Here is a 14417-nt window from a genome sequence, read left to right as displayed (position 1 = left end):
AGGACCTAGAAATATTTAAGAGAAAATTAAGAATTACTATTCTTTTTTCTTCATTTTAATTCCATTTATGACAAATAGTAACAACCCTATAATAAATGGAAGTAAAATGAAAAACCAAGCTCAAATATAACTATATTTCCACAACTGTATTTACATCCTCCCACCAAAAGAAAAAAAAAAGCATTCTCCCAATTTTCCCCCCATTCTATGTTCAGAGAACAAATTCACACAGAAAAGTGCAATCAGGAATGAACCACTCATTAATGAAAGAAAAAAAAAGAGAGAGAGAGAGAAAACAACTACTGGACGCAAAATCACGAAAAAGACTTTATAACCTATACTTTCAACTTTACTTTCAATATGAGAAAAAAACACTTGCCTGACTTTCTTCTTCCCACTAATCAATTGGAGAGCTAAAAACCATTTCCTGCATTTCAGGAGGAGATAATTAGGATATAAGATGATTAACTAATCAATTCTAAGATATTAATTAACAACTAAACAAATACTAAACTGGAGTACATATACCCTAATTATCTTCTAATTCCCTACGTCCAAATAGGTCCTCTTAGGGCACTACGAGATTTAGATTCTTTCTCGAAATGGTGCTAAACTAACTATAAAGCAAAGTTGTATTAGGATTTAAGCGGGTTATCAATTCTAAGGGGGAATATTCGTAATAGACATGTTAAAATTATTGTGTGTCAAATAATAGAAAAAAAGTAGTGTTAGGTTTTAGAAGGTGGAATGCCTAATGTTTTTTCATAAGTGATAAATTAAAAAAACATAAAGTAACGCACACCTGATCGCAGACAGGACAGATATCACTTCTTTCCATCCATTCCAGAATGCATGCAAGATGAAAATGATGTTCGCATTTTGTGGTAAGTTTTGGGTTCTCTCCATCATATTCTGCACAAAACAACAGAAACTGATAAGTAGGTGACTTGTAAATCCAAGCAATTAAAATGGAACGGAGCATGGTACTGTGCAGCTATCGAGAAAGCATTGATGCGGAAACTTGTTAGTTTAAACAACTAAAATGTCAAACATTGGCAATAGACATATAAGAGGTTTAATAAAAGTTCATTGGTTTGGTGGGTTGGTATAAGGCAGCTAAACAAAGTTTTGACAAAACTTCACCTTCCAAACAGATGGGGCAAACATCCTCTTCTTCAATGGGTAGGACAGCAGATTCTACACCCTTTGAAAGTTCATTTTCAGATTCCTTTAATGCGTCCACTTCAAAATCTGTATGCTTCTTGCAATCTGATTCATCGACGCCTTCACATTTGGCTGATGTTTCCCGAGTATTTATGCATGCTGTTTCTTGAATTGTATTGGAATTTGTTGTCTGAGCTGCAGCTTCATTCTTATAGCAGCTAATTTCTTGAACCACAGGTGGAGTAAGTGGACTTGTTAAAACAACATCATATGGCATAGGCAATGGAGGTGATCTATAAGTGTCCGGGATTGATGTATCTAGATTTGTATCAACTAAAAGCCCTGTTGAAAATTCTCGGGGAGTTCTAAGTGGTGACAAAGGAACATGTTCCTCCGATGCTCTTGGGTACTGCATTAAAAGTTCAAAACTTAGATTCATATTAATTGAGATTTCAGCAAGGAAGTTGACAGTGGAAAGAAACTTTTTTCCACCATGATGGCTAACAAAACCATAAATCTCAACCAGTTCCAAGATCAAATAACAGAAACTATAGCCTTCGAGTGTATTCGCTAGAATCACTTAAATTGAAATTCGCAACTTACATGATCTATTCAAATTTAGTTCACAAGCATCTCCCATGATAACACCCAATCTAAGTTGATTTATGCTAAGGCAGATGACTACTACAGCAAACATAGAGATGCTGAATTATACCAAAAAATGTACAGAATTACTTTTCAGAATTCACTCTCGAGTCTCACGTTGCAATCAATTTTCAGTTTTGGGCTTCAACTGATGTAACTTACATTAATCATCTCACAAGGGTACACCGGAGCATAAAATGAAGAAATCAATACTAACATAATAGTAGCCTGGTGCAATATTTGATTCTGTTCCTTTCGAAGAACAGCAGCAGCAACCTCCCATTTCAGCTTTCTTATCTACAAGACACACCAGAAAACCATTGGTAGAAGTCGCAATGTCACTCTCAACCCTGATACAGAAAACATTATAAATCAATGTGACTGCAGTTTATGAAAAATAAAAAACTTCATTAGGAGACATGACATGACAGGTCTACAAGTGTATATGACAAGAGATAATTGAAAATTTGGTCAGAGAATCACAGATTAACAAAAGCTAGTGGCAAATATGATGAAATAAACATAGATTATCATTGGAAGAAGTACACAGTGACCTAGTTTATACTCAACATTGGAGTTGAAAATCTCACTAAGAATTATAACTAGAACCTAAACAAGGAGCAAACAAAAATGATATTTGTTCTTCATATTTATTTTATTAGTTTTGTCGAAGGAAACGGGAATGTTGCGAGACCGTAAATGAAGGAAAGAGCAAAAAAAGTAGTTCAATAAAGCATGAATCTGAGGGGAAAAGCCATTTTCCGCTAAAGAATTCAGCTCCCGTAGCTAGCTAAAGAGGAGCATTACATCTTGAAACCTTCTATCATTTGAACCAATTGATCGTAATTAGAGGACCGAATGAAACTAAAAGAGGAAGAAATTAATTCTAAAGAACAAATATAGCCCCGAGTACAGACAGAATCATCTTCAATTATCCATTATGAATCTCAAGAACTCTAAAATGAAATCACAACAATATATTCATTTATCATACCGAAGCAACAATGAATCCAATAAAGCAAACTAGACCAGCGTCAATGCAAAGAAGAACTCAAGCGATAACATGACAACAACAAAGTAACAAGAAGCCGAAAAGATCGTATTCTCAATTAAATACCGATAAAATTCCAAACGGATGCAAACAAGTAAATCAAACAAATACATAATCAAAGTAAAACCGACAGAAAAATAATCCGGAGAATCCAAAACCACCTCAGCTCCAAAAAAATCAATACAAACAGCCAAATAAACTCACGAATACATGATTTTAGCTTCTGATCAAGCAACAGTCACCAGAATCAAATTGAAAAAAGAACAGATATAGAGTCTAGGAACTGGAACCTTACCGGTTCGCGCTGAACTCAATCGATTCGTAAAAAAGCGATTGAGAATTGAATTCAAATTGAAGAATAGAGAAGTCACAGCTCGGTTGACTCCTTTTCAGAACGTTCCTCTTTCGGTTCAGGCTATGGCAGGGAAGCAGAGAAGGCTCAGAAAAAGCTTCTCTCTCTCTCTCTCTCTCTCTCTCTCTCTCTCTTCTAGAGAGAGAGAATGTTTTGGTTTGTTTTCGTGCGCGAGTACGACTCTCCACTGAGTATAAAGGTCAGGAGAAGAAGAATCAAAAGTAAAACAAACAAAAACAATTTGATAAATTAATAACAAACAGTTTTCCTTGAGATTTGTTTTCTGTTTGGATGAATGGAAAATCAAAGTTTTGGTCCTCTAGGTTACGGTCACCGCCGGAGAGTGAAAGTTCAACTTCTAACGGCCGCCGCTGGAGGACTGAAAATTCGGCTCACATATCAAAATGGAATAAATTGATACAATTTTGTTCATATCTTTAACAAAACGTGTTTGGTTTAGGTTTATTTGATTCCATTATTTATTTTTATTATTTTGTTTCTTAAAACATCATTTTTAATTCTTTAAAATTTCAATTTTAGTTATTATCAATACATTTCTTTAATTTAAGATTTGATCAATATTTCAAACAAAATTAATATCTAAATGTAATTATTATCCAATATATAATTTCACATCAATTTTGTTTGGTTCAGTTTAATTGGGTGAATTTAGGGATCTTTAATTTCACTATTCACAGTCAAAATTTAAGTCATCTCAAATTTTCATAATTTTATTTAGGAAATTTAGTCAATAAAGTATTATTGCCTCCATATCTTAAAAATAGATAATTAGTTTGAAATAATTATAAATTAGTGAAAAGTAAATCATATCATACTGATAAAGTAAAGATTTGACAAATAATTTGCTAAATATATATAAGCATAATTGAGTTGTTAAGATATTTATTTGTTTTATTAGATTAGAAATTTAAACTCCATTATTATTATATTTGTTGGACTAAAAATAGTCAATAATTGTAATTAGATTCGAGTATATATATGTCGTTTTTTAATAGTGTACTTATTTTTCTATATAATTATTTCATAATGGTCTCGTTTAGTTGAAAATTATTTTCTTAACTTCCATATAATTTGAATTATAGATTAGTTGGTCACTCTAGAGAATAATTTTTTGAGATGCTTTGAATGTAGAAGTTAGTCCAATTAGGGATTGTAAGGGTATTAGTTGTTGTTGTTAGGAATGGAGTTAGAGGGTGTCACGGGAGTTTAAGTGTTTGGTTAGTTGAGAGGTGGTATGAGTTGGTTGGAATTTAGAGTTAGTTGTTGAATGATAGAAGTTAATTAGGTACATAATGAGAGATGCAATAGCAATAGCAAATAGGTAAGAGATGGTTAAGTAGGAATAAGATTCATAAAAGAGAAAATAAGATTGGTGGTGCAAAACATATAAATAAAGAAATAAAGAGGCCAAGGATGGATGGCATTGGGAGGTTGTTTATAAGTGTTGGATTATGTTTCCTTCCCCCACACTCTAATTGGTCAATGCTGCATAATTAATGATAATACAAAATCTAGCAATTTTGGATCTTCATCATTTCTTTCATTTTCAATTATCATTAAATGGGTTTGGTGTTTGAAGTTGAAAGCAGATATGAATTAATGTTACATTATTAACTATTTAGGTTTGCTTGGCTAATCATTTTTTTTCTTTTTTAGATTTTGTTTATTGAAAACAGAATTCTCATTTTGTTAAACTAAATTTATTTTTTGAAAGTTTCTTTTTTTTTTCAATTTTTCCACAAACATGTTTGCTTTTAAAATTTTAATTTTTAAAAACAAATCGGTTATCATAAACTCACTCTTGGGATTTTTTTTTAGTTTTAAAAAATTAAACTTACACCATCTACTTTTTAGTTTTTACAAATGTTTTAAAAATCGGGCCAAGTTTTGAAAACTAAAGTAGAGATCAATTTTATAAAAATTCTTTTGTGTTTGAAATTTAACTAAAAATTAGATTCTTTATTAAAGAATGAGAAATCGAGGAAAACATACTAAATTTTCAAAAACCAACTAGATCTTAAATGTTGACCGTTTCCAAAATACCAATACTTCTCTTAGCTTTCGTTTCAAGTTATGTCTCAAGTATTAACAAAGCATACATATTAAATTTATCTTCTAACTTAGACTTAATAATAGAGAGAAGAGTAAAATTGAAACTTTTTAAAACATTATACATAAAATTAAAAGATAATAATAACTTAAAAGAATAACGTGAATAGAAAGTCTTTCTATTAGTACATATCAATTATCAATGAGCTTAAACTATAAACGAGATAATATTTTATCAAATGCTCTTAATAAAGACTTGCAGAAGAGATGATAAAATGGCTATCCTTACAAATGATGAGTGCAAAGTAAAAGAAAACAAAGAACTGAGAACAAAAATGTAAGCAAATGGCTTTTTGGTACCACAACAAATTTCATTGCTCACAAAATAACATCTATCTTCAATTAGGACTACATTTTGTCTAAACTATTTTTCCAACTTCAAATATTTGCAACAACAAACTCATAAAATTACACTTTCTTGTAAAAACAAACTCTTGAATCAAAAGTCTAGGCAAAAGCTAGAATTCAATCTAAGTTCAAGAGGGGGGGAAAAGGATACAAAAAGGCCAGGCAGAAATACCCAGCATGGATTTACAAATACTCAGTGTAGAAAAAGAAGAAAAGCATAGTTTTAAATCAATCCTTGAGAAGAGTCTCCAAGGCTTCAAAAAAGAGGGGTGCCATGTCAATGTTTGGGGTTTTGATGGCGCATTTCAGTCCGGGGCTTCCGATAACTGTAGTCAGTTCAATCAAGAATGGGATTCCTCTAGGTATTTTAGTTGAGAAGTAGAAAACGTCCTGGTTTGCATGCTTCCTTTTGGCAATGAAGAACATGTTTGTAGCAGCCAGCCGTTCCAGAAAAGCTTCAACATTGGTTAGAACAATGGCAGGGAATTCTTTGGAAACTTCGTTTGAATCTGGGAGGGACCTCCACGTCTACAATGGAGGGATTAAAATTGATTAAGACTAAATAGTTAATGGATGATCTGTCTAATTAGACGGAAAAAAAAAAGTAATCTAGAACTATGTATTAACGAGTCTCAAACAACTGTTTACCCCAACTCCATCACCAGAGCATAATTTCATCAATTGTCCACTTTACTAACTATGGCAGGGCCCTAATCACGTTGAATGTAGCAGAGCAAATACGAAAATATGTAAGGAACACATCTCTCAAAAGTGGGTTCATTAGTTACTCGATCTCAAAATAGAGTTCTGTTGTGTGATATGATAGGAGGAAAAAGTATACCGAGGAGAAGTTGAGAGAAAAAGGAAATACAATCAGTACTGGGTATTTTGGGGTCCTTCATTTATAAAATTTCAAAGGGACCCCGTTCATGGTATCTTGGACACTTGGTAGAGGAAATTGGTAGCTGTCAACATGACAATGGTGGAGAAGTTTATACAGGTGAGGGAAAAATATTGAATAATTAAATACGAATGGAGGTTTCTATGAAGAAAAGTACTGTTGACTTTCTCTCTTCCACTTTTTCTTTCGTTCTTTTTTTAATACGAGCAGGAAAAAACCTATAGGAGGTCGCACAAGAGATGTCCAGTGTAAGTGGAAGAGGAAAGTAAAGTAATTGCAAAAGGAACAGTCTAGGTACTATAACCTAGAAACTGATAGATGTCTGTCAGTTTCTATAACTAATAGACACTTAGAGATTTATATTCGCATTTATCAGATATAGACTTCGATTAGTGTAATACTACTATCAGCGTCACCTAAGTTCCCTATTCTTTTTCCTGTACGCTTATTGATTTAATTTATCCCTCCTGTTAGTTTGCTCTTTATTTACTCTAAGTACTTTAAGTCTGGAAGTTATCTAAATCGTGTACCATCTGCTGGCATACTTTAAAATCTGTAAAGAGGGAGAAAATGAAAATTCAGACACCCCACAATTGTATAAGTAACACCATTACTCTATCCAGAGTAATGGTTGCCCCTTCCAGGTGTGTGTTCTATGTTCATCGATGGCCTCGAGGAGTAAGCAAAGCAAGAAATCAACATGCTATTTATGATAATCAATACAGGGGAGGAGAAAAAAGGAAGTAGCTGAAAATGTTCATTAAGGCCTTCAACAAAAGATTAGAAAAAAGAAAGAAAGGAAATTGCAACTACTGACTACCGAGTTTACCTCAAGAAAGTTTGCACGTTCCATCCTCCCATCATCAGTGAAGAAAATGTGCATTGGGATTTTATCATTGAAGTACCACACTTGTTGTTGATTGTTCTTCACGGCTACCTGCAAAAGTGAACTTGGGGGACCTTGTGACATATTTTGGAACGCCACCATAGGCAGGAGAGTATTTATAGCTGACCCAGGTTGCAACGGTTGAACCTAGATAGTAAGAGAAAAAGTTAATTCCATACGCCGACAATAAACAACTCCACACTGAATAAGCAAATCTACCTGTAAGGGTCCTGCAGCTGCAAGGCCAAAGCTATTCTTGTTAAACTGAATCATGAACCCATCCAATGTAATCTGCGTATTGTTCTCAAACAATAAACTGTAAAATACTTGATCGTCCACTCGGGTGAGCTGTGCACTAATTTGTAAGCCTTGGGCAGCAGATGCTGGTAGCAGGATAGGCAAGGGAGGGCTGCAGGCCAAAATACACATTAAGTGCCAGTTACAAAAGTCACTAACACATTTTTACATTTGTTATACATACTCATACACTTCTTTTCTGTCTTTCATTGTTATTTTAAAAATGAAAATGATCATTGCTGTAATCAGAAACCTTACTTGACTGTCTACAATACTTATTCACTTGCAGTATTATTATTTCAGGCACTGCTTAAGAGTCCTAGACCGAGAAGTAAATCCCAACTAGCCTCGATTTGATCTATACCCAGCAGATAAGAAAGTATCAGTTCAAACTTACCCAGCAAGAGCAGCAGGCTGATCAACGGGGGCAGTAACACTGTTATCCAATCCAATCAAGTCTCCAAGTAAATCCGGAACTGAAGCTGGAGGTGGAGGGGAAACTGAGCCAGGGGCTGTTCTCTTTTGTACTGAATAAGGTGCATCTGAAGTAGTTGGAGGCGATGCACCACCAGCCTGGGAAGGAGATTCTGAATACCCTGCATCACTTCCTTCAGGATAATCTTCTTCATCTGTTTTCTGAGCAGTCTTTGCACGGGTCACAAATGCTTCAGGGGGCTTGTGATATACAGAGGATAATGTGGCAATATTGGAAAGAAGCTCATCTAGGAGTGATGAATCAAGCAGATTTGAATCATCGCCAATTACAGGCTTCTCAGCAAGAACCACATCCTTAGCTGCCTGCAAAATAGAGAATACTGGAAAACTGAGATTCATGTAACCAGCTATCAAGTATTGAAGCGTGAGATAGGTTGGCAGTATTGATCCTATTAATCATTACATATTACTTGTTTTCTTCCATTCACATATACTTGAGGATGGATCTTTAAAAACTAAACCCATAGTTCGGCCCCAAAAGTCTTTAGATTATGCTAAATAAATGGCCATACTTTTGATGTTAAAATGACAGCGAAGCTGAAAATAAATGATGGGCATAGTGCAAACCTCTGGATCTGTTGATAGGAGTCGCCAGTAGATATAAGCACGATCCCGCAAATCAGGATTGTCAGTCTCCACAGTAGCATTGTTCAGAACAGCCTGTAAACAGATATGAAGTAAGGTTTATTGGGTTGATATCTAGGGACAAATACAGCGCACCAGACAATTTCAAAGTTCTACCATATTTTAATTTTATTAGAGAAAATTGATACTGGTCATTGTGCTCACAGACTGACAATGAAGTAATTAATAAATACAGAGATATCAAGCCATCGGATACTGAAATTCCTGTGAAGCAAAACAATTGATTACAAACAGATTCTTCCAAGTGATTGCAAAAGCACATGCATAATTGCTGGAGGCAAGAACTCCTAGACACATGGAAACTAAACTCATTTGAGGTTGTAACAAAATGGAATAACCTGTGCTTCACATTTGGAAATTGAAAATTATGCTGGTAAAGAAATGACCTGAATCATCTGCTGCGGTCCCTCAGTTGGCTTCTTAAGGAAAAGTTTGACAGTTGCAGTCAGCAATTGAAGCTGGACTTGTGCAGGTTCCTCGGGGAAATTCTCCAAGAAGCTTTCAAGAAGTTCATCAGCATTGTCAATCCTCTCCGCATATTCTCCAATAATCCAGATCATTGACGCCTTGAGACAGAGGTAAACATAAGATAAAAGTATGACTTCAAGAAATTGAACCACTTGCTTTATTGAAATATAATTGCACCATAATTACCTTGGCTTCTGGCTCATCCAACGTGTCTAAGCTTTCACAAAGTGTTGCAATGATGGACTCGTAACTGTAAACAGAATAAAGATTCACATAAATTCAGAATGATGAAACAATCATTCCATCAGTGAATGCATAGTTGAAGGAATGGAAAAAAAACTCTTACGTGTTAGGATATCTTCTAAAAATATCCTTGATGACTATAATAGCCTCTTGAACCACGTAGTTCACTTTAATTTTGATCAGCTCGAGCAACACACTTATGCATCGCTCAGCAGCCCTCTCTAGCTTGATTGCACACCTACCAATTGCACGGACAGCTTTTCTTACAAAATCTACATCTACTTCAGTGGCATACTCCTTGAATTCCAACAGAACCTGAAAACATTATAATCAAAAGGGTGTCAATGTATGTTCTATAAACTTTAATACACATTGAGAAATAGATAATGCCAATGAAGAATGTGTACCTGGTCTATGTTCCTGTCAGATGCAAGCTTAATCATGATCTCTAATTTTTCCATCTTTACATAAATTGGATCGTTGTACTTACAGAAGAAAACCTACACAATGGAGAGAAAACAAAAGAGATAAAAGGGGAAGTAGTTTTAAGCTTCTAGAAAACTGGCAACACTAATCTTCCTGTTAATTTTACATCACCAACCTTAATTTCATGTGCGAGAATGGTAGGGCGTTTTTGTACTATAAGGTTAATATTTCGCAATGCAACATATTGTATCTCGGGTTCTGCTGAAAGCAAGGTAACGAGAGGAGGAGCCATCTTTTTGCAAAGATTTCGAACTACATCAGTGCTAGTGATCAGTTCCATTTGTTGAAGAATCATCTATCAAAGCAGAAAATAGAAAAAGAGATTAAAAAAATATTATTTAGGTGAAATAACTTAGACTTTCTCAAAACCACCGGCGTCTATATGGTGGAGAAACGTATTAACCTTCACAGCTGACAGAACAACAGCACAATTAGCATGTTGTAGCCGTGGAGTAACTCTCTCCATAATATTCTCTGCTTCACGAGCATCCTCTGCTTTGTATCTAGAAAGTGCGTCCAGTATAAAAACTTGACCCCACCTGGAGAAAAAAGTCAGGTTACAGTAATTATTTTCAGGGAGAAAAAAAAAAAGATGTCAAAAAATACAGCAGAAATGAACAACCAAGGAATATCTTCCCCACAAAAAATATAGACACCATTATCATTCTACCTCCATGATGATAGCATTAAGAATTGTCATTCAGTTTAAGTTTTGTGTAGAATTGGGACAGTTACATTATGATTGTGGAGGTACTCTTGAGTTTAACTATTCAAGAAAAGCGAAGTTTTGCAGCATCTTAGTTTTATTGCTATTTTGTAGGGCAAGAGAAACAATAGATTTTCTAAAGAGGTGGGCTGGTCCGTGTGACAAAGTTTGGGAGGTTGTGGGGTTTAATGTCTCCTTGTGGACGTCGATCACTAGGACTTTTTATAAAAATGATCTAGGTTTGATTTAGGTGGATTGAAGTGCCTTCTTGTAGGTTTGTTGTTTCGGAATTTCTTTTGTTGGGTTTGTTTGTTATGCCCCTGTATATTCTTTCATTTTAATCGATGAAAGCTTAGTTTCTTAAAAAAAAACACAAAAAACAAACATTAAGAAGCATCAAGGTATGTCCTCGCTGAAAAAATGCAAAAGCCAGAATGATAATAACATTACTCCCCAACACAACCGACTAAATGTATCACATAAATCCAGAGACTATGTGATGTATCTAGCACATAGTCGTGTAGATTACATTCAATTGCGTAATTTAGTGAAATTTTTTAGAAGAGATAAATTTTCTTATATCCTATTGGGTCAGAATCTGCAGTAACAAAGAGATGGTAAATGAAAATTAACCACGAACAATTGTCTTCTTATATAACGGCCTTCACATAGAGTATTAATAAAGTCTTAACACTTTGAACAAAGCAAAGCAGCACTTACTCGGTACACTCGTTCAGAGCTGTGAGAAGTTTTGACAGCGTGTGACTTGTGATCTCAAAGATGGGTCTGCTACTATTCTCCTGTATCTCAGCAAGAGCAGCCACAGCATTTGCAACAACCATTGGAGTGTTGTCTGATATCAAATCTTTGAGAGACTCCAAAAAACCTCTGTCCTCAACTAACTCGGCATTTATATCAAAAAGTTTGGCAACACAGATGGCAGCTGTTTTGCGAACATAAGGGTCATCGTCCTGTCAAAACGTTGAAAAAAACCAAAAGATTAGATACTGGAATCATAACTCAGAACCTTGAGAGAGAGAGAGAGAGAAGAAATCAAGCAAAGCCTAAATTAGGAATCAGAAACAAATACTGAATTTAAATAGCAAAAAGTATGAAAATGAGCCAAAAGTAAACAACCTTAAGGCATCTCTGAAGAGGATCGCACAAGTATTCTGTAATTTTATCCACACGAATGCATCCCATTGTCCTCACAGCCAAAGCACGAATTAAAGGATTTGGATCTTGTGAATCCTGCAAAAATAGACATTAGAAAAATTAGTCCTAAAATTTCCTAACAAAAAAGAAAGTCAGATGCATGATGCGTTTTATTGCCTATATGTCTATTAAATATTTAAATAAAATACAGTTAAATATAGATCGAGCAGATTAACTTCAACAATCAACATTCATTTATCTATGCAGACTAGGGTCAATTGATACAGAACTTTCTGAATGTCAGGTCCTTATATCCTAGACCTTGTACAATCCTCAATCAGAAGCTATCACAAAATTCAATTTCTGTAAGAGAACAGGAGTTCTTCTAAGTTAGGTTATTTTTGTTTAAAAATGGACTAGTTGCTGTCTCCCCTGGCTGGTCAGTATAAATTAACTTGTCTGTTGACAGCAAACTGTTTGCAAACTCAATGAATGGCAATCAGAATATCATCAATTCAGAAGGCTGGTGACACAAAAAATATGGAAATTTCATAGGTATAGGGTACAAATATTATGAACTCCCAAAAAAATACGATAGGAAAACAAGAAAAGATGAAGAGCCTCCATCTCTCGTGGAGCAATTCTTGGCCACTTTTTTTTTTTTTTTTGTCTTTCTTTTTCACATTCAATAACCCTTCAAAATACCGAGTTTTAGAGCAGAAATAAATAGAGAACCAAAATTAAGCAACTTCATAAAATAGCAATCTATTTCTTTGCAGTTCCATAAGTGTTACATCTCAAATGGGGTAGGGATTTGAAGTTATGACCTCAAAAGAACTAGAAATGACTTGACTTCTAAATTATGCTAGTGTTTGTATGAGGTCCTAGTAAATCACTTGACTCCAGTATACCAGAAATAAAGATAACAAAATTTGGCAAAATGCAAAAGTAAACAAATTCCAATACATACTTTCACAAACGTGTTCACAGCAAGAATGGCTAGATCGGGCTGGCTTTTAGCATAATTTATTAGATACAAGTAGACCAGCTTTTTCAGCTCTAAATTTTCAGTCTGCATACAATTTACAACATCTGTGAAAAGTGATGACACATCCTTCCCAACCGTCATTGCAGCAATGACCTTTTTAACCGCATCTTTCCTTTTATCCTGCAAAATGTTTTAAACGCTACTTCTGAGTTCCAATGAGAAACACTGTTTAATTTAGAAACAAACATATTTCTTCAACAATGAAGACCAGCTTATAGAGACACTTCACGCCAAAAGAAAACATATTATATAGGAGTTGGATCCAATAAACAGCTAAATCAATCCAAAACCTGAACCTCGTCATAAAAAAGCAAAAATCTTATGAATGTCCCGTTCAACTCTCTTAACTATTAATCAATCAGTTCATTAGTTACTAAGATTATTGAAAATGCTTTGGAAAAAAAAAACGATGATTGGAAATGAAATGTAGAAAATAAGAAACATAAGCAGCGTTAAGCCTTCAAGCTGCCTTTGTTTTCTTATCGTCTTAACCTGTATAGACTTGATCGCCAGCATCTAAACTAACATTGAGTCATACAACAATCAATAAATTCATCACCACATGTTTTTCCTATAACATAAAAAACTCTTTAACAAATACACTGAAGGTCATAATTCAATATATTCAGATGCTATCTTTGACAAGAGAGATAGAAAACCCCAAACCCAACAGATCTGCGACTAACCCATTAAAGACGACCACCTGAACTAACAATCAGCTGAATTGATATAGATAGCGGATCATGAAACGAATACGTAGACATTGAACTAGCAATAGAAAATTGAAGCAAAAGAGGAGTAAAACAGAGAGATAGAGAGGGGAGAGATGCCTTGTACTGGGAATTAAGCTCCTCTTTGAGCTCGGGAATTTCACCCTTTTTGGTAGTGGAGAAATACTTGGAGTCGTGGCCGCTCATGATTGTGTGTGAGATCCCGAATTTTCAGAGAGGATCAAAAACCAAGTTGAAGGAGAAGAAGAAGAGAAGAAATGGAAGGAAGGATCGGAGTTCGTCGATAAATGACGAAGAAAAGAACTGCTGTGCTTTCTTCGTCTCGATTGCTAGACCAGATGAGATCCAAGCCGGTTCCTCAAACCGGCTTCGAACCCGTCCCCTATTAACTACCCACCCCTCAATTTTTTGTTCTTTCTTCATTTTGACCCCTTTACTTTCGTTTATTTTCCTCTCAGTCCTTTTGTATACTTGTAAAATAATCCCTCTTTTTTGTTGCTTCCTTTATTTTATTATGGCGTACATACTTCATTTTCGTCATTCTACTTTTTAACTATTGATCATTTTATATATATTCGTGATGTTAAGTGTGTGTTATGTAAAAATTGTGTGGAAACTTCTAGTCATCTTTTGTGGAAATGCATGATTTCTCCAAAGATTTAACCT

At 34.8% G+C, this 14417-nt stretch overlaps 2 protein-coding genes across 2 annotated transcripts; both read right to left on the bottom strand.

Moving 5' to 3' along the window:
* Positions 1 to 64: 64 nt before the first annotated feature.
* On the bottom strand, positions 65 to 3612 carry LOC101215765 (probable E3 ubiquitin-protein ligase RHB1A). Its single transcript, XM_004143846.3, has 5 exons — positions 3156 to 3612; positions 2027 to 2159; positions 1144 to 1573; positions 803 to 912; positions 65 to 427 (listed from the first exon to the last, which is right to left on the bottom strand). The coding sequence occupies exons 2-5, from the start codon at positions 2090 to 2092 to the stop codon at positions 398 to 400; spliced, it is 636 nt and encodes a 211-aa protein (XP_004143894.1). The 5' UTR covers positions 2093 to 2159; positions 3156 to 3612; the 3' UTR covers positions 65 to 397.
* Positions 3613 to 5620: 2008 nt separating this feature from the next.
* LOC101215532 (beta-adaptin-like protein B) lies at positions 5621 to 14103 on the bottom strand. The gene is made up of 15 exons (XM_004143845.3): positions 13851 to 14103; positions 12943 to 13140; positions 11955 to 12068; positions 11538 to 11788; positions 10515 to 10650; positions 10227 to 10406; positions 10033 to 10125; positions 9729 to 9940; positions 9569 to 9632; positions 9301 to 9480; positions 8837 to 8929; positions 8172 to 8572; positions 7697 to 7886; positions 7421 to 7624; positions 5621 to 6218 (listed from the first exon to the last, which is right to left on the bottom strand). Exons 1-15 carry the CDS (start codon positions 13935 to 13937, stop codon positions 5919 to 5921), a joined length of 2703 nt encoding a protein of 900 aa, XP_004143893.1. The 5' UTR covers positions 13938 to 14103; the 3' UTR covers positions 5621 to 5918.
* Positions 14104 to 14417: the final 314 nt, after the last annotated feature.

This window comes from Cucumis sativus, chromosome 5, assembly GCF_000004075.3.
Source record: "Cucumis sativus cultivar 9930 chromosome 5, Cucumber_9930_V3, whole genome shotgun sequence".
Classification (NCBI taxonomy): Eukaryota; Viridiplantae; Streptophyta; class Magnoliopsida; order Cucurbitales; family Cucurbitaceae; genus Cucumis; species Cucumis sativus.
This window is presented reverse-complemented; position numbering and strand designations above follow the sequence as displayed.